This window comes from Stegostoma tigrinum, chromosome 21, assembly GCF_030684315.1.
Source record: "Stegostoma tigrinum isolate sSteTig4 chromosome 21, sSteTig4.hap1, whole genome shotgun sequence".
Taxonomy (NCBI): Eukaryota; Metazoa; Chordata; class Chondrichthyes; order Orectolobiformes; family Stegostomatidae; genus Stegostoma; species Stegostoma tigrinum.
This window is the reverse complement of record NC_081374.1, coordinates 38,832,876-38,853,860: the sequence shown is the minus strand read 5'-3', so window position 1 is coordinate 38,853,860 and position 20,985 is coordinate 38,832,876. Positions and strand designations below refer to the sequence as shown.

Genomic DNA, 20,985 nt, shown 5'->3' with positions numbered 1-20,985 from the left:
TAAAGGGCAGCCTCTGATTTTGGTCCAGGGATTGGGAATGGTCAGACAACTGCTTAAGGTGTTTTTGGCCATTGGATGTACACCTGTACAGTCTAGGGAGTGGGCTACGGTAAGCTGTGTTTTCAGTGCAACCAGTGCAGGGAGTCACAAGTAGACATTGTGGTGCTGTGTCAAAATCAATCAGGGGTCTGGATACTCATTGTTTGGGATGTTTGTTTGATTTGCCCAGAGGTATGGCCTGTGGTCATTCCGGGGGATCTGTCACCCAAACATTATTTGGGTGATATCAAGGGCCTAGTGCTGGGGGAATTAATTGTGGAGATTGGAAGCTGCATGCTGGGACGCAGAGAGAATTATAATTTAGGGGGAAGGTAACTTTATATAAGGCAGGGAGACAATAGAGCTTTGAAGGAAAGGGTTAATGTTGAGGGGGAAAAGCTCCCGTAGGGAGAGAATAGTGCACTACTAGATCGGACATGTTTATTCTGTATGCTTATGGCTGGATAGGGAACAGTGGGAAGATGAACCCGTAGATAGACAGATTGGGTGGAGGCTTCAGCAAGTTCAAAGCCTATGGGGTTGACTTGGAGGGCTACTGAGAATGGAAGGTGTGCATTTGGGTATTGAGTAAGAGGGGAGCCAGACAAACTCTGAGAAGTGACTGCTGTTTCCTTCCATCATGCTTCCATCATAAATAGTAAGTGTGCAATGGAGATGAAAATAGCTGCGGCAACACCAGGAGTGGCTGGGCTAAGTATTTGATTCTGAGAGGGAGGAGGCTTCATCTTAAAGTGATGAGGCCATTTAAATGGCAACACATTATATAGACACCATCCACTGAAGCTCAGACATGCCTTTGAGTAATATATGTGACGTGAACCTTAGCCATTAACCTGCTGTGTGCCATCCAAGTTCTTTCCCCATCCTCTGTTGAAGATCACTAGGACACAAGTAATGTTTTAGGGCCTGGAAAGATTGATTATGGTTGTTAAAGTTGCAATCACCATTCTCGATTCTATAAACTGAACAGCTCACTTTACTCCTTGGACCATAAAACATAGTGTAGCATCAAGGATGGCTGAGCTCTGTACCTTCAAGGTTGTATTTGCAAATAGGCGGACATTCGATCACACTGCTGATGAAGAAAGGTGAACACGTATTTACAATAAACTGCGCAACCTGCATGCTCTCCAGAGGTGATCTTCTTTCTTTCTCTCCCACTACATCTCTGCAGTCTTTGATTCAGGAACTGGGTTTTGAGGGAGTGTGCCCTATGGTGGAGCCCTTGATCCGGGACTTTTGGTTGGGCAACCCCCAACACTTTTGTGGATACAGCAACCAGAAATGCTGAGTCTGGCTTGTCTGGAGACAGGTGTAGTCTTATGAACTTGGCAGGCAGGGTGAATATGGAAGGCCTGGCCAACTCTGGTGTGTCATGAGTGGAGATTTTTGGGAAGCCTGCCTGTTGTTCCTCCTCCAGCTGGGTGCCTACTGGCATTGCCCTGTCTGCTTGTGAGGAAGGGGCACCTGGAATAAGGTAAAGGTTCCTTGTCTCTCTGTTGCCTCCAAAATGTCCATGGAGACAGCCCAGGTGCTGGCATTCCTAAGAAAGCAGGGTCTGAATGGTGTTGCTGCAGTTCTTCAAGCTTTGTGTAAAGTTGTCTAGTGCCTTGACAGACCTGCCTATTGTTCCAATGTCTGCTTGTATGCGTCAATTAAGTCATGAATTGCTGACACCAGTTGGAGTCCTCTCCAGCTTGACACTGAGCAGGTACCTGGTCTGCAGAGTGTTCGAAGTGCCAGCGACCTGGGCTTTTCTCCGTCTACCAGCTGTGGAGACCTGCCAGTGATGAATACCCCTTGGTGAATACATGACTCTAGTTTAGCTCTCATACCCACTGAGATGACAGGATCTGAGCTGAAGGAGGTGCAGGAAGCAGCCTCGCTGATGTATCCTCTGAGCATCAGTGAAGTGGAGGAGGATTTGTCTTGTGACACTACTCTCTTGACAGCAGAGTCTGTTGTTATGCTGCTTCTGCCTGCGTGGAGGCAAAAGAAACAATGCATCACAAACAAGGGTAGACATTCTGAAATATTTAAGAATATTTTCACAGGGGGATATTGGAAGAATAGCACAATAGTGGCTGATGCTTTTTACTTGGTTGCTAAGACATGGATGTTTCTGTGTTGCCACCTGACTGGTTCTGGTGAGGGTCACAATCCTCTCATAGAGGGTGAGGAGCTGAAAGTTGGACATTCACCATTCTTCCTCACTTTTTCAGCCTTATTATGAGTCATTTCTTCCTGGAATGAGGGTGAGGGCAGGATTGAGTGAGATAGAAGTGGATGACAACAGCTTCTTAGTTCTGGCACAGAAGGGGAAATGTGGTGTGGTATCCCAAGTGAGTGAGTTCGCAGTGCAGAGGGCATGCAGAATTATTAGGTGGCATTTTGCAGTGGGGAGAGCAAGTGAAGGAAGGTGTTGCATGTATAGTGAGAGTGGTAGAGCATGAACCTTGTTGGAGGTGTTGCAGTAACTGAATTAGACTGAGTGTGAGGTAGTAGAGAGAAAATAAGGTAATTAGCCATCTTGGGACATTCCTGCACATGTGTCTGGATCTTAGAAATTGCACTGATCCGTTTGAAAATCAGGTTGGACCAGGTTGGCAAAGTAAAGGGTCATGGGATCCTCTGCTGGACCTGGGAGAAGAGGATGACCCTCCTCTGCACCACCTCAATCCCCCAGAAATATGTTTGCAAAGTGGGGTGCCAATTTCACATTACCTGCAATGTTTGGGGTAACGTCATGATCTGTGAATGAAGGCTGTGAATGACACCAGCTGCTTGACAGCTTTTATAAATGATGGTGGCGCCAGGGATCTCAGAGTATCTCGGCAGTGGCAGGTAATTCAGCACACAGCAAGTGGGAGAATCTACCTAGTGTCAGACGAATGGGTGCCATGGGGCACGGTACCTTGTTAATAAAGTGAGTTTGTGATGATAGTGTAAGAAAATCTGCTAGGCCTCAGAGAGAAAATCTCTCCATGAAAACAATTGACAAAAACAACTTAATTGATTTTAGTAAGATTCAGCCTTTCAAGTTAGTCTATTTGTTTAAATAAAAGCATATTGTGTGTGTGTGGTGTGTGTGTTGGAGTACCTTGAGTATTACATGTATCTATACCAGAGATGTCAGTTATGTGATGAATTGCATGTGGTGATAGCAAATATGTAATAAATGTTTCCAACTCCCATTTCTTAAATTCAACATGAAGTTGTCACCTTTTCGAACTTATAACTTGTCCCGCCCAATATATGTATCGTGCAGTTCTGGATTAGATGCTTGTTCAGCTCCCTCACCCTTTTTCAAACAGTCACATCCAACTAAATCCTTAGAACTGCACAACTGTGGCAGTACATTTCTATAGCATCTGTATCTGTTTTTTTTGTTGATACATTGATCATTATTTTGAATAGATGTCTGAATAACATGCTAATTCACTTAAAGCCTTTTCTTTTATGTTCAGCACCTGAACATATGTCAGGCCTTGGAGATGGAATCCTTGGAGACAGAACCATCAAAGAAACCTTTTCTTGCACTGCTTATCAGGGAACAGAATATTTTCCCTCCTGTTAAATGTTGCATGGGGATTACTTACGTTTAAGAGCAAAACTACAGTTCTAAAGAAGCCATACTTCATTCAATGTTTCTCTGTCTGTTTTCTCTGTGTTTTTCTGCCCATAGGTGCTGCCACATCTGCTGTATTTCAGGTTTCCAGCATCCGTGTTATTTTGCCTAAATTTGATAGAATTAACATACAGGTTGATTACTCCTTTTTCAGAATTTTCTGACCTCAAATTTGGCTGAGTTGACCGACTGCTTTTTCCAGCCTTTTCTGTTTTTATTGTAGTCTAATTCTACTCAGTTAATCTGGTGGGTATGTAATCATAAAAAGAGACATTGTATGAAAGACAGCGTTATTCAGCTGGCCTTGTGATAGGTATAAAATGGCTTCAGGGCAGACTCCTGTTAGGTCCTCCTGTAAATGTCCATAGCATCACAGATGCCAGTCTTAAGCCAATTTACTTCACTCAACAGGACATCAAGAAGCAGCTATGGGCGCTGAATATTAGAAGTGCTATGGGCCTTAGACTTGACAACTTTCCAGCAATAGTACTGAGCACCTCTGTTCCATAACATTTGTGTCCCTAGCCAGGCTGTTCCAGTAAAGCAACACTGGCATCAATCTGACAATGAGGAAAATTGTCATGTACACAAAAAGCGGGACAAATCTGAACCAACTAATTACTGCCCCATCAATCTACTCTTGACCACAAGTAATATGATGGAAGAGGGTTGGGAGATTCCAAAGCTAGAGGTTATAGTTCCCTTTCAAAACCATGCATCATCCTGGAGATATAGCAATGTTCCTTCATTGCCGCTGGATCAAAACCCTGGAACTCCCTCACAGTGTATGTACACGAAATGGACTTTTCAAAAAGGCAGCTCACCACCACAACATCAAGGGCAACTAGGCCCATCCAGCGATGCTCACATCTCATGAAAGAATTTTTAAAATATGTTTCAGATAGACAGCCGTCATGCATTTATTCCTCCAGTCTGCCACTTGTGAATAAACAAAAAATTGAGCCAATTACTGTCAAAATAAAGGATGCTTTTAGTAACAGATTCTTAGCATTGGAACCTTCCCCCACTAACAGAGGTAGTCCACAGTAGAGTTGAATAAAGTTATGTATAATATTGTATAAATGGCATTTATAATTCCTGAGAAGCCATTCATGAATCTGCACAGTTCTCCTGTCATAACTAAATCCAATCCATACAGAATGGAAATTTGACTCAGCAGAAACCAGCTATTGAGTTCCTTTTATTTTGGAGCTGTTTAAATTACTGTAGTCTAAACACACTGTGATTTTAAGGGAGAAAAGAAAGAGTAAAAGATTTCAGAGTGTCACTCTTTGTAATAATGCAATTTGATTTTCTTTCAGATTTTATCCCTGTCACATTCATGCTGCCTGGGGATTACAATTTGTTTGTTGAGGAATTTCGAAAGAACCCAACTAGCACGTGGATAATGAAACCATGTGGAAAGGCTCAAGGGAAGGGAATTTTCCTCATCAATAAACTTTCTCAGATTAAGAAGTGGTCACGTGACAGCAGGACTACGACGTAAGAATGATTTTTGTTTCTGAATGTTTGTGCGTGGGAGAGGTCGCAGTGATGCAATGACCACACCAGATACAGGAACCTCCTACCAGGAGAAGATAGGATGTGCAGGTGCATATGGATGGGTTCGAAGGGGATTTGGAGAAGTGTGAAGTCAGTGAGTTTAATGGTTTGGGCTACTAGGAAGGTGATGTGGATATTTTGGAGTCTCATTGGCACTCTCAGGGTGAGCTAGAAGTTGCTGACAGGAGTGCTCACTGTTGGCTTTCATCATGCTGGAAATTGAAAATATGCAATGGGAGGAAATGGCTGCAAACACACTCTGAATGGCGGGGGCAGGTGACTTGACTTGTGAGAGAGGGGGCTTCAACAAACACTGATCATGGGGTCTTTACAATGGAGAACATAGATCACAGGCCCATGCAAAGGGCAACACAAGCTGCCCATGCAATGACCATCTTACAAATTTGACCCTTTTTGTACATATCCCTTGCTGGCACAGCTACTGGTGTACAACTGTTTGACATCTATACCTTTGTGCACAAATGGATCCAAAATTTTCTTTTAATATTTGCCCGGATGTGGGCTTTGATGGCTAGGATTGCATTTGCTGCCCATCTATGGAACTTTACCTGTAACCATTTTGTGCCACAGGATAGTGCAAAGATACACTTACTCTCCATGCAGAAAGAATGTCAAACACCTGACAGTTAACACCAGGAACATTTAGGCAGAAATTGATAGTGACAAGCCTGTTTTACCTGTGCCAGCAAAGTGCCCTGAATAAGTTTTTTTTTTCTTCTTTCCCTCGTAGGAGGGTGAGGACATGGATGTTGGGCACCCTTCCACCCATATGAGCTCTTTCTCCTTGTTATGGAGCTGTTGTCTCCTATGATAAAGAAAAGGTGTGGAATAAGTGGGATAACAGTCAGTGGCAATGGCTGTTAGTGCTGGTGCATGTGGAGGAAAGGTGGTGAGATGTACAGAGGGACTGAGGAGGCAGCGCAGAGAGCATAGAGAATTATTGGTATGTGAGGTAAAGCTAAGTAAAAGCAAGTGAGGGAAGGTGCTGCACACAATAGTGAAGGTGATAAAGCATGAGTTTTGGTGAGAGTGGGTGTAGTATCAGAGATAGAGTGAGTTTGAGGTAACAGAGAGAAGTGTGGCACTTACTCTGGCAGAGCAGAGAAGTTCATTGACCTTCTTTCTACATTGTTTGGCCTTTTCTCTGCACCCTGGAGCAACACTAATTTGAGTGCAGACCCCACACCAGCCTGGTAGAGTCTGGTGGTAAGATAACAAGACATAGAGCTGGATGAACACAGCAGGCCAAGCAGCATCATAGGAGCAGGAAAGCTGACATTTTGGGCCTAGACCCTTCTTCAGTATAGCCTTCTCTGCTGGTCCTTCAGGAAGAAGACATCTTTCCTTTGCAACAACCCATCCTCCAGGACCTCCAAGTCCTTGTCATAGAAATGCAGTGCAATCTTCCCATTCTCCAACATGTTCCAACTCTGTCAGCCAATGAACCAGTCAGCTTTGGCATGCTAGTGCTTGTCCAGATGCACAGTGGCTTTTTAAAGATAGTGCAGGTGCGAAAGATCCCACTCTTGCTAGGCCTCATGGCAAATAACTTGACGCAACTCGAACTTGGTCAAATAAACATGAGATTCAGCCCCTTGTTTCTGTATTGAGAGACTGTAGAATTTGGCTGAAGAGTAAAGAGACGTACTCGGTAACGGTTGCAAATACAGAATTTTGCTTTGACATTTCATAGAATCATGCAGTACTGAAGAGACCTATTACGACATTTCAAGTGTTCACCCAAGTACTTTTTGAAAGTTGTGAGGTTTCCTGCCTCAACTACCCTCCCAGATGGTACATTGCAGATTCCCACCACCTTCTGGGTGAAAAAGTGTTTCCTTAAATTCCCTCTAAACCTCCTGTCTTTCATCATAAAATTACACCCCTTTATTATTGACTCTTCAACTAAGAGGAACAGCTGTTTTGTACCTACTCTCTCCAAGCCCCTCAAAATGGTACATCTCATTAAGGTCCCATTCAGCCTCCTCTGCTGTGAAGAATTTATTCACCTCTAAATTGCACCATCCCAGGCAACAGGTGAATCTCCTTAGAATGATTAATCCATCTATATTCTCCTGTAACCCAAGACCTTCTTCCTCACTGTCAGCTAGTTGGACATTCTTCATGTCATCTGCAAACTTCGTTATCAACCCCCTACAATTTCTTCTAAATTGATTATATGTAATCACAAACAGTAAGGGGCCCAGCACTGCCCCTGAGGTATGCCATTGGAGACCAGCCTCCAGTTTTACAACCAGCCTCCTCATACTAGCCTCTGCCCATTATCTTATACTCCATTTGTTTGCTTACTGAACCCTCTTTGATATAATTTTAAACTTACAAATAAAAATGCTTCATTAATCTTAATCAAATCTTCATTAATTTACAGGTTTATATCTCCTGCTGGGAAGGAGGCTTATGTCATTTCATTGTACATAGATAACCCACTGCTGATCGGTGGAAAAAAGTTTGATTTACGCTTGTATGTACTGGTGACCTCCTATCGACCATTAAAATGTTATATGTGAGTGAAAATGTTCGATTTCATTACTTCTGTCTCTGTCAATTGTAGGGATCTTAAATATAAAATTCTACATTTAAGCATTATGCTTGCATGACTTTTCAAAATACACTTAAGAAAACTTGCAGCTGTACTTGAATGATGTGTAGAATTATAGTTTTTTTTGGGATGATACATTGATGAAAAACAATGCTTATCTTACCTTTTCACTTTACAATGTGATATAATAATATCATTAGCAGAAAGTGCATTTGACGAAGCTAGATTCGTTTTTCTTTGATCTGGATACTAGACATTTAAAATAGAGATCTTAGGCATGGAGATCAGCATGCAGAGATATTCCATCTTTGCACAGCTTTATCTTTATTTTGACTTTTCTAGGCTTCCTGAAAACATATTTAAAAATAATTAAAAATGAAACCCAGATATACTTGACATCAGCAATTATAAAGCTCACCAACAGTGTCATCTGGCAAATCATCTAATGGCCTAAGCTGACATACTGTAAAGTGAAATATATGATTATCTTAAAACTGGAGTTGATATTTGAAATGGTGGTTAGCATATACTTCAATTTAACTTTCTGTTTAATCATGACAACAAAGTGAGAGTGAGTGCTTAAAGAATATTGAAGAGAAATCAGGAATGGTTTGGTTAGAACTGTCCTTTTGAGTATAGGAGCTGGGAAGTCATTTTGAGGTTGTACAGGACGTTGGTGAGGCCTCTTCTGGAATACTGTGTCCAGTTCTGGTCATCCAATTATAGGAAGGATATTATTAAGTTGAAGACAGTTCAGAGAGATTTACCAGGATGTTGCCGGGTATGGCAAGTTTGAATTATAAAGAAAGGCTAGATATGCTGGGACCTTTTTTAACTAGACCATAGGAGGTCGAGAGGCAACTTTCTAGAAGTTTATAAAACAATGAGGGGTATAGATAGAGTTATGATAATTGTCTTTTCCCTAGGATGGGGGATTTCAAGAGTAGGGGCCACATTTTTAAGGTGCGAGAAGAGAGATTTTTAAAAAATGAGAGTCAAATATTTTACACAGAGGGTGGTTCACTTGTGGAATGAACTTCCTGAGGAAATGGTGGAGGTAGGTACAAATTTGACATTTAAAAGACATTTAGATAAGTACATGAATAGGAAAGATTTGGAGGAATGTATGCCAGGAGCAGGCATATGGGACTAGTTCAGTTTGAGAATATGTTTGGCATAGACTTATTTGGCATTATTTGGACCGAAGAGTCTGTTTCTGTGCTGTATGACACAAATCAATTTCAGACACAAATCAATATTAGAATGAAACAGGTAGGGTGGAAATTTTAAGCTCCTTTTGTATTGATCCATCCTTGAAGGAAGTTATGAATTTCCCAGACGCTTTGAATGTCGACTTTAATCAGGTACTCCCTTGAGACTTGGTACTGTTTATAATTCAAACAGCAAAAAGCAAATGATTTGCAGCAACCTTTCTAACATTTAATTATCATCAGTTTTTTTTTAAAGTATTGACCAAAAGTTCTCAGAGGGAACACGAGCAGGAACACTTCCTCTAAAAGCCACTATTGTTGAGGACATCCAACACCAGATCAGATGTGCCACATTGGCTTTCTACAGACTGACAACAAAGACATGTGAAAGTTAACAGAAGTCTTGGTGCACAGAGCAGTTGTCATCACCACTCTCCTCTACAACAATCTGACATGGACTGCATACCAGAGACACTTAACAGTCTTAGAGGAATTTCATCAGCACTCCTGAAGATTCAATTAAAGGACTGTCAAACAAACTATAATGTCCTTGAAGCCACTTGCACAAGCATTTTGACAAAATCAGCTCTCACATAATTACATTGCCCACATGGTCATAAAGTCACCCTCTCCAGGTCTTGATTTCTCAACTTTCAAATGAAACCGCTCTCCTTATGGTCCAGGGGGACGATGGCAACTTTACCTTTACCTCCCAGGCATTAATGTCAATGTGGCAATGTTTCAAGGAGAGTATTTTCTTGGCATTTCCAGGGAGGCCCAGGGAGGACAAAGGAAATGCCAAGAAAATACTCTCCTTGAAACATTGCCACATTGACATTAATGCCTGGGAGTTAAAGGTAAAGTTGCCATCGTCCCCCTGGACCATAAGGAGAGCGGTTATTAGAGCGAGGTCACTAGTAGTGATTTAACCGTGGCTGTGATGAGAGGAGAGATTGAGAAGGAGAGTCCTTCATGGTAAACCCAGCTGGTTTATGAATTGAGGTAACTTGAGCAACCACCGCCACCCCCGCCCCCCCAACTGCCAACAAAAGTTCACTGAAATCACTTAAAATGTCAACAACTCGTCGATCAAGCTGTATCATGCTTTTGAGTCCAAATGGCTTAATGGTGAGACAGAGCAGTGGCAGAGAAAGCAAATAAAGAGAAATAAATTCTGCATTCCAGATCCTGGGGCATCGTAAGATATCCCTCAGAATGTACCCAAAGATCTACAAGTTGTAATGCAGCCTCTTCAGTCACTGCTCATTACATGGAAAATAATTTGTGATCCCGACTAGATGTTATCCTCAAACTGTGGGACTTGCATTAGAGCCAGTTTAAAGAAGGTTGATACATTATAATAAGGGGTGTCCCATTTCAAACAGACAAGGATGAATTTCTTCTCTCAGAAAGTTGTCAATCTTTGGAATTCTCTTCCACATAGAACAGTGGAGGTTGAGTGATTAATATATTCAAGGCTGAATTTGACAGAGTTTTGATTGACAAAGGAGTTCAAATAGAGAGTAAGGGGGAGTTAAGGCTTCAGTTAAGTCATCCATCATCTTATTAAACAGAGCAACAGCCTGGTGAGCTGAATGACCTATTATTGCTTCTCTCTCTTATGTTCACATAAATCCAGCCCATTTTCTTGTTTCTGTCCGGTGGTCTATACAGTTTTGGAAGCTACTTAAAAAGTGACAAATTGGAAATAGATGCAGTTCAAAAGAGATTCAATAAGCTGATTTCTGGGATGTAGGAATTGGTTTATCAAGAATGGCTAAACAGGACAGGTCTTTATTCATTAAACATTAGAAGAATAAGGGGTGATTATATGGAAATATGCAAGATTTTGAGGTTGCTAAACATGATAGATGTTGAGAAGAGGTTTCCACTAGTGGGGGAGTCTCAAACTACAGCATGTAGTTTCAGAATAAGGGGACATTCAATAGAAATTGGGTGTGAGGAATTTCTCCTCTCATAGGGCTGAAAATGTCTCGAATTGTCTGCCCTATGAAGTGGTAGAGGCTATATCACCAAAAGTATATAAACAGGAGATAGAAAGAGTTTTGAAATAAATACTGATTTGAAGGCTAAGAGGAGTTGGCACAAAAGACCCATCGAGGTCTTGGGCTGATCAGCCCTGATCTTATTGAAAGTGGGTCAGGCCTGATGGGCTGAATGGCTTTCTACTGCTGTAGTTCCTTATGTTCTTCTGTTCTCCTGTTTTAATTTTTTATGCTTTGCAATAGATTTTTTCATTGCACCTTTTGGAAAGTTTTTTTTTACACTTCTAGCTTGTAAGCTTTTGGGAAGCCAGAACGATGAATTGTCGCATTTCATAGGTCAGTGTTATATAGTTTTCTAATGAACACAGCAAATGGTTTGTAGAACCACCTGCAAATAATATTTCCAATATAAAATCAACTAAGTGTAGTAACGAGATTAAGCACTTTGTTTCATATGGGAAACAAGAGAGAATTTCAACTAATTCATAGATCATCAGAGTTTGCTGTGTTACAAAATGTACTGAATGGTTAAAACAAGTGGGAATTTGATGTTTACGGAGTAATGAAATATTAATCAAAAAGCTTATGATCTGCAAAATTTAACTAACATTGCATTACCTATGCCAAACATTGTTAAAAGTAACTTGCATATTAGATAATGCAGTAGATGGTATTCCACAAGATTGGTGAAATCAGTGTATGGATAATCTGTTAGTTTTACCAATAATATTGACCATGGTTATTTACTGCATGCTACTGAAATCTGACAATGGAAATTTAGTTAACAGTGAATTCTCTTGCAGGCCAAGTACAGAAACACGTTGTTTATTTCCTTTACATTGTAGGTATCGACTAGGATTTTGTCGTTTTTGTACAATGAAATACACTCCGAGCACCAGTGAATTAGATAACATGTTTGTGCATCTTACAAATGTATCTGTGCAGAAACATGGGGTAAGTTGACTAGATCCTGCATTTTGGTTTATTAATTAGCCCATGTGATAAGATAGGAACATGATAAATAGGAGCAGCAGTAAGCTATGACCTTTTTTTGTCCCTGCTTCACCATTCAATCAGATAATAGCTGATATTCTACTTCAATTTCACCTTCCTCACTATCCTGAACATACCTAACAACTGAGAATGCACTGACCCTTTGGGTTGGGAATTGCAAAGATTCACAACAGTTTTAAAAAATAAATTTCTGTTCATGCCTTTCGAAAATGGCCAACCCTTATTTCTAAGATTATACTACTTAATTTTAGACTCTTAGCCTGGTGGTAACATCTTCCTGTGATCTATCCTGTCAAGTTCAAATTTTCAGTGTTTTAATTTTCCCCATTCAGAGATCCACTCAATCTTTCCATTACAGGACAATTCCTCTCAACCCAGGAATTAGTCTAACAAACCGGTATTGAGTTCTATCTAAGGCAAGTATATCTTTCCAATCTAAGATCACTGACATTTTCCAATCTCTCAACATTTTAAAAAAGCATTCTGTTTTTCTACTTCTTGTTTGAAATTAGATAACTTCACATATCTCCACATTGTATTCCACCTCATCCAATCATGTCATTTGTCTAATTTGAATTAGAGCCTTTTCAATTTCTCCCCAAAGCTTACTTCCCATATAATTTTTAGATGGGTTCATTTATATTCTGATTCTTCATCTACATCGTTTATTTTCGAGATGAGATTTTATACTGAATTGACTACTGGCTGGAGGCAAAAGATCCCAGTGTCTTAACTTGAAAAAGAGCAGGCAAGTTAATCCTTGTGTTCTGGCCAATATTTATCCCTGTTGCAAAATCACAAACCCTGATTATGTTGCCATTTTCACATTTGTGGGTGTTTGGTGTGCTCAAATTCATTTTCATGTTTCTCAAATTACAGCAGTGATACACCTCAAAAGTACATATTTGACTGTAAAACACTTCAAGAAAGATTTCCCTCTGTGCTATTCATTAAACTGTTCAGTTGCAAATGCTTTGTACAATCACGTTATTCCTTTAGCTTTAGAGATAATGGGAACTGCAGATGCTGGAGATTCCAAGATAATAAAATGTGAGGCTGGATGAACACAGCAGGCCAAGCAGCATCTCAGGAGCACAAAAGCTGACGTTTCGGGCCTAGACCCTTCATCAGAGAGGGGGATGGGGGGAGGGAACTGGAATAAATAGGGAGAGAGGGGGAGGCGGACCGAAGATGGAGAGTAAAGAAGATAGGTGGAGAAGGTGTGGGTGGGGAGGTAGGGAGGGGATAGGTCAGTCCAGGGAAGACGGACAGGTCAAGGAGGTGGGATGAGGTTAGTAGGTAGCTGGGGGTGCGGCTTGGGGTGGGAGGAAGGGATGGGTGAGAGGAAGAACCGGTTAGGGAGGCAGAGACAGGTTGGACTGGTTTTGGGATGCAGTGGGTGGGGGGGAAGAGCTGGGCTGGTTGTGTGGTGCAGTGGGGGGAGGGGATGAACTGGGCTGGTTTAGGGATGCAGTGGGGGAAGGGGAGATTTTGAAACTGGTGAAGTCCACATTGATACCATATGGCTGCAGGGTTCCCAGGCGGAATATGAGTTGCTGTTCCTGCAACCTTCGGGTGGCATCATTGTGGCAGTGCAGGAGGCCCATGATGGACATGTCATCAAGAGAATGGGAGGGGGAGTGGAAATGGTTTGCGACTGGGAGGTGCAGTTGTTTGTTGCGAACTGAGCGGAGGTGTTCTGCAAAGCGGTCCCCAAGCCTCCGCTTGGTTTCCCCAATGTAGAGAAAGCCGCACCGGGTACAGTGGATGCAGTATACCACATTGGCAGATGTGCAGGTGAACCTCTGCTTAATGTGGAATGTCATCTTGGGGCCTGGGATGGGGGTGAGGGAGGAGGTGTGGGGACAAGTGTAGCATTTCCTGCGGTTGCAGGGGAAGGTGCCGGGTGTGGTGGGGTTGGAGGGCAGTGTGGAGCGAACAAGGGAGTCACGGAGAGAGTGGTCTCTCCGGAAAGCAGACAGGGGTGGGGATGGAAAAATGTCTTGGGTGGTGGGGTCGGATTGTAAATGGCGGAAGTGTCGGAGGATAATGCGTTGTATCCGGAGGTTGGTAGGGTGGTGTGTGAGAACGAGGGGGATCCTCTTGGGGCGGTTGTGGCGGGGGCGGGGTGTGAGGGATGTGTCGCGGGAAATGCGGGAGACGCGGTCAAGGGCGTCCTCAATCACCGTGGGGGGGAAGTTGCGGTCCTTAAAGAACTTGGACATCTGGGATGTGCGGGAGTGGAATGTCTTATCGTGGGAGCAGATGCGGCGGAGGCGGAGGAATTGGGAATAGGGGATGGAATTTTTGCAGGAGGGTGGGTGGGAGGAGGTGTATTCTAGGTAGCTGTGGGAGTCGGTGGGCTTGAAATGGACATCAGTTACAAGCTGGTTGCCTGAGATGGAGACTGAGAGGTCCAGGAAGGTGAGGGATGTGCTGGAGATGGCCCAGGTGAACTGAAGGTTGGGGTGGAAGGTGTTGGTGAAGTGGATGAACTGTTCGAGCTCCTCTGGGGAGCAAGAGGCGGCGCCGATACAGTCATCAATGTACCGGAGGAAGAGGTGGGGTTTGGGGCCTGTGTAGGTGCGGAAGATGGACTGTTCCATGTAACCTACAAAGAGGCAGGCATAGCTGGGGCCCATGCGGGTGCCCATGGCCACCCCCTTAGTCTGTAGGAAGTGGGAGGAGTCAAAAGAGAAGTTGTTGAGTGTGAGGACGAGTTCCGCTAGGCGGATGAGAGTGTCGGTGGAGGGGGCCTGGTCGGGCCTGCGGGACAGGAAGAAGCGGAGGGCCTTGAGGCCATCTCCATGTGGAATGCAGGTGTACAGGGACTGGACGTCCATGGTGAATATGAGGTGTTGGGGGCCAGGGAATTGGAAGTCCTGGAGGAGGTGGAGGGCGTGGGTGGTGTCACGGACATAGGTGGGGAGTTCCTGGACCAAAGGGGAGAAAATGGAGTCCAGATAGGTGGAGATGAGTTCGGTGGGGCAGGAGCAGGCTGAGACGATGGGTCGACCAGGGCAGGCAGGTTTGTGGATTTTGGGAAGGAGATAGAAACGGGCCGTGCGGGGTTGGGGAACAATGAGGTTGGAGGCTGTGGGTGGGAGGTCCCCTGAGGTGATGAGGTCATGAATGGTGTTGGAGATGATGGTTTGGTGCTCGGGTGTGGGGTCATGATCGAGGAGGCGGTAGGAGGTGGTGTCGGAGAGTTGGCGTCTGGCCTCGGCGATGTAGAGGTCAGTGCGCCATACTACCACTGCGCCACCCTTGTCTGCGGGTTTGATGGTGAGGTTGGGGTTGGAGCGGAGGGCTGCCCGTTCTGCGGGGGAGAGGTTGGAGTGGGTGAGAGGGGTGGAGAGGTTGAGGCGGTTAATGTCTCGACGGCAGTTGGAGATGAAGAGGTCGAGGGAGGGTAGGAGGCCTGGGGGTGGTGTCCAGGAGGAGGACTTGTGTTGGAAGCGGGTGAAGGGGTCAGTGGAAGGAGGGTTGGGTTCCCGGTTGAAGAAGTAGGCATGGAGGCGAAGACGGCGGAAAAACTGCTCTATGTCCAACCGTGACTGGTATTCGTTGATGTGTGGTTGTAGGGGGACAAAGGTGAGCCCCTTGCTCAGGACTGACCGTTCGTCCTCAGTCAGTGGGAGGTCTGGGGGGATGGTGAAGATTCGGCAGGGCTCAGGGTGGCTGTCTCCTCTGGGGTTGCAGGTTGTGGGCGGAGCGATGATGTCGTCGGCCGTGGGCGGGGTTCCGTCGGCCGTGGGCGGGGTTCCGTCGGCGTCGACCGTGGGCGGGGTTCCGTCGGCGTCGACCGTGGGCGGGGTTCCGTCGGCGTCGACCGTGGGCGGGGTTCCGTCGGCGTCGACCGTGGGCGGGGTTCCGTCGGCGTCGACCGTGGGCGGGGTTCCGTCGGCGTCGACCGTGGGCGGGGTTCCGTCGGCGGTGGGAGGATCGGGGTGGGCGGCAGCAGCTGAGGTGAGGGTGGTGTGTGGGCTGTAGTACCTGGACGTGGAGGTGGTGACTGCAGCAGCAACTGCACCTCCCAGTCGCAAACCATTTCCACTCCCCCTCCCATTCTCTTGATGACATGTCCATCATGGGCCTCCTGCACTGCCACAATGATGCCACCCGAAGGTTGCAGGAACAGCAACTCATATTCCGCCTGGGAACCCTGCAGCCATATGGTATCAATGTGGACTTCACCAGTTTCAAAATCTCCCCTTCCCCCACTGCATCCCTAAACCAGCCCAGTTCATCCCCTCCCCCCACTGCACCACACAACCAGCCCAGCTCTTCCCCCCCACCCACTGCATCCCAAAACCAGTCCAACCTGTCTCTGCCTCCCTAACCGGTTCTTCCTCTCACCCATCCCTTCCTCCCACCCCAAGCCGCACCCCCAGCTACCTACTAACCTCATCCCACCTCCTTGACCTGTCCGTCTTCCCTGGACTGACCTATCCCCTCCCTACCTCCCCACCTATACTCTCTCCACCTATCTTCTTTACTCTCCATCTTCGGTCCGCCTCCCCCTCTCTCCCTATTTATTCCAGTTCCCTCCCCCCATCCCCCTCTCTGATGAAGGGTCTAGGCCCGAAACGTCAGCTTTTGTGCTCCTGAGATGCTGCTTGGCCTGCTGTGTTCATCCAGCCTCACATTTTATTATTCCTTTAGCTTTAACATTTTTTTTCTTTTTTCCCGCTATTGCCTTATTCACTAAAACTTTACTGACTCTGTCAAGTCTCTGTTCCTTCTTGATCTAATCTGCTTATTTGTAATTTGTTAAGGCTGGTTATTTTTCTCACAGGCAGTTCTCTTTAAGAACGCAGGAACTGTACCTGAATCAAACAGCAAAATTTGCAAAGTACACTTAAGTGATTATCTATCTCCTTCATAGGAAAAGTCTCATAATTTCGCTTACTGTTTTTGAAGTCACCCTTTCCTGTATCCACCCAGTCAGCCAGTTGAGATAGATATACATTGTGGTCAATGGTTAAGTTTGCAAATAAAAGCTGGTTTAACTGTGCTGCGTTGCAGGTTTGCACGCTGCTCATTTATTTCTGGAACCATTGTTCAAATGATTTGATAAGTGTCCCGTTTCTTCTAGCTGTTGAGAAAATTGTTTGTGAACGAAATATAGGCAGTTTTAACCTGCAGGAATAGCACACAAAACAAGTTTGTCGATCCTAATGTCCTTTCTTTGTCCTGAAGACAAAATTTGTTTTGCGTTCAGCAGCAAATCAACAATCTTTTAAAATAACCCTTAAGAAAGCAAGTGCAAAGTGTAAATATTCACATTGGTACATTAAAATTTTTTTAGGCAACTGAAAGTGTGAACTAACCTCATTTTCGTCCGCACAAAACTGAAGGCAACAGGAGAGAAGTGGATGGAGCAAACCCCGCATTAAACTGCTGTAATTATAAATTTTATTTTTTCCTCAAAGCAGGCTTTTACTTGCCAAATTGTGGAAATAAATAAATACCCTGCACTTGCATCAAGCTTCAAAATAATCAGAATTTACAAAGCTGACAAACACTTGAGTACGTTACCTACCTTTCTATCACAGAAAAATGTATGCCTTTTCTTTCCCACAGTTTTTAATTGTGCTTTCTAATAGTGGACCAGCTTCAGTGGGATTTCCTTAACACTTCGACCCATTGTACATACCTCATGTTAGTAGGTTATTTATCTGTGGAGTACATAATAACCTACCCGATTGCTGTCCTTACTCGACATACATAAGTCATTAGTTTTCTTTCCGGAAAGGGAGCATTTACTTTTGTGTTTACATATTTAGAAGCGCTCTTGCACACAGCTGAATGATCCCATCCCCCCTGCCTCCAATCACCATATCATGCGCAGTAGTTTTTCATTTATTAACCACCACCAGTAAATTACCCGTGTTTTCCAATTGATTAATGTACATGTAAAGCTTATTAATGGCAATGCAGACCACCAAAGGTGTGAGAGAGAGAGAGAGAGAGAGGGAGAGAGGGAGGGAGGGACCTAAATTAAAATGGAATTGGAAGGGGGAAGCAGGCTCTCCATTCCTCTTAAATCGTGTGGACACAATTATGTAATAGTTGTTCTCTTTCTAGGGTGATTATAATCCTATCCACGGTGGGAAATGGTCAGTAAGCAACCTGCGACTGTATCTGGAAAGTACACAGGGGAAGGATGTAACTGATAAACTCTTTGATGATATTCACTGGATAGTCGTTCACTCACTGAAGGCTGTGGCGGTAAGTGCGTCAAGCAAAGGGTTCTTTCAAAAGAACTGCTCTTTGTTACCGTTTGTCTTTCTGTTCATACTTTTCCCTTGCATCTGGACATTTTCTGTGCAAAAAGCTGGGGAAAAAATTAAATCCTTCTTGGTAAAGGAAAAGTCAGTTTGAATTGGTACGTATATATTTGTTGTTTGGGTGCTGTGTTTGAAGAGTTCTTTCATGTTAATTTGAGATGGATACAATGTGAGTGTAACTGCTTTATCCAATTAAGTGAGTGATTTTTCCCTGAGTTTTCAAGCATAGTCCTAAATAGTGAAAGTAGATCCACTGTGTTGCTACTTTTGCATGGTAATCGCATTGCTGTTTTGTGCAAGCATGGCAACTTAATTCCTCTGCAAATGGCTTGGTTCAAATATGGCCATATTTGAAGAACATTTCAAAAACTGATTGTTCACCAAATAATAATTCGTGAAAAACCACCAAAAATGACTTTCTTATGGTCACCTTTCTCAAAGAAAATATCCTGCAGTTTTTAAAAAAATGATTTTTAATTGTGATCACATGTAGCAGATGCTGCTTTCAGCTCCTCCTGCCAGGAGATCGGTTGTCATGCTATGGCATGCTTGAGCCATCTTCTCTCATCCCCTGTGACTCATCTGTAGCAGTCGTCATCCAACCACACCTGGCTTGTCCTCTTCTTCTGACACTTACCATTTTGCCCTGTAGAAGGGATTTCTTTGGATTCCCAGCTCTGATCAAATGGCCAAAACATCTGACATTTTCTTTTCTGGATGTGACTTTGTGGAGTTCTTTTTGGATTTTGCAATTTCGAGCAATACTTCTTTCGTCTTATGGTGTACAAAATAAATTTTTAGCATACATTGTAGTGAACACATTTCAAAGTCCTCTTACTTTTTTTGTTATTGCCCAGATTTCTAACATACTGGATAGAATGTAACATCTTGTGAGTGTTCTTCTTTGTTACAAACTTGAATCTTCTTGTTGGCAGATCATTCATCTTTATGGAATTACTTCCAGCCATCTGATCTTAGCATTGTATATTCTATCTTCTGTTCTCGTTTGTCTAAAGGATACAGCTTATCAGTTGTTCTGGTGAATGACACCATTTTCAAGTATAGTTTCAAGTATAGAAAATGACACCATCCATTTAAGTTTTCATTCTAGTTTCATACGTATTCCTTCTAATTACCATTGTTTTTGTCTTTCTGGTGTTCCTACTCGATCCAAATTCTAAATAGCTGGATTTTACTTGCTCTACAGTTTTCTGTAGGGGGTTCTTCTGATTCTGTAGGTAGCACTGTTTGTCAATGTACCACAAGTTTATTTAGCAATGGTACAGTTTGAGGTATAGGACGAAGTTTGCTATATCTAAAAATAAAATAATCCTACAGAAAGAACCTTTTGCTATTGCCTTGATTATTAAATTTAGTCTATTTTGTTCAACGTTGTGTTACTGTGCATTCCAAGATGCAGAGATTTGGGAACTCAGGAACAAAATAAAATGATGAGAAGGTGTTGGTTTTATAAAATGAACATAAATCTTAATTTTTAAAGATATAATGCAAACAAAATGTAACTTCTCTGAGTGGCACTGGGATTATTATGTGAAAGGCTGCATGGCACCTCTGGAACTGATGCCCAACTGATGACAGATGGAGATGTAAAGAAAATGGTAAATGAGTGATTTTATTTAGCTTTCTAATTGGAAACAGTTTAGAAATTGGAGATTGAAAGAGATCATGTAAAACACTTCAGTATTAATTTGTGGATGGGATAAAATGAAGTAAGTTATTTGCAGCAGGTTTGGCTCAGTTTAATGGCACTGCTTATCTCTGTCTCTAGGGCAAAGGGTGTGAGGTCAAGCTTAATATGAATTTAAGAGCACAACCCCAGCTGATGTTTGTGCAGTATTGAAAGTGTGCTGTGTTATTATATGTACTTTTTTTGGATAAAATATTAAACAACCTGCCATTCCAGGCGTCCATAAATAATCTCTCAGTAAAATGAAGGTGCACAGGGAGCTCGAGTGACCGCCTATATTCTTCACTTAGCCAACAGCACAAAATTCATTAAAAAAAACACACGCAAAAAAATTTTGCTGATTGTGACTTTGCTGTGTGAAATCTGGTTGCTACATTCAATTACATTGCAACAACAGTTACACTTTAAAATCACATATTCACCGTAAAGTGCTTCGGGATACCGAGAACATAATAAGCTGTGTTAGAAATGCTGCCTCTTTCTTTACCCGTCAATCAATAATTTTATTTTCATTACAGAGCCCTGAAAAATATATTAATACTGTTGAAATATAATGTGGTGCTTCAATATAATATAGATTAGCTTTTTAGCTTGTTTGTCTGCAGGCCGTTTGTGAGAACACAAAGCCTGAGGAATTAGAAACGAAGTATAAATTCATAGCCATATTAAATTGTGTAAATCTCAGATTCTAGTGTTCCTACATTTATAATTCATCCACTATTTAAGAAATAATCTTTTCCAGCTTCTAGGATTGCAAAATTCAAACAAAGGGAAAACAACAATTAAATGAGAACAGGACTAAATTTCCTGGACTTGAAAGGGAGATTTTCCAGGGCTCTGAACAATGCGAGAGCTTTAAGTGTATTCTTGTGTGTGGGAGCTATCTGTGCACAAATAAACTTTCACATTTAATATGTTACA

The 20,985-nt window shown here is 43.1% G+C and overlaps 1 protein-coding gene across 2 annotated transcripts in view; it reads left to right on the top strand.

Annotated features, from left to right (window-relative positions):
- The window catches only part of LOC125463001 (polyglutamylase complex subunit TTLL1), a 34,134-nt gene that overhangs the window by 9,762 nt on the left and 3,387 nt on the right, over positions 1-20,985 (top strand). For both annotated transcript variants that reach the window (XM_048553596.2, XM_048553597.2), the window contains exons 3-6: positions 5,011-5,191; positions 7,662-7,796; positions 11,895-12,003; positions 18,154-18,297. In XM_048553596.2, the coding sequence (XP_048409553.1) occupies positions 5,011-5,191; positions 7,662-7,796; positions 11,895-12,003; positions 18,154-18,297 (569 nt within the window). The remainder of the gene's footprint in view (positions 1-5,010; positions 5,192-7,661; positions 7,797-11,894; positions 12,004-18,153; positions 18,298-20,985) is intronic.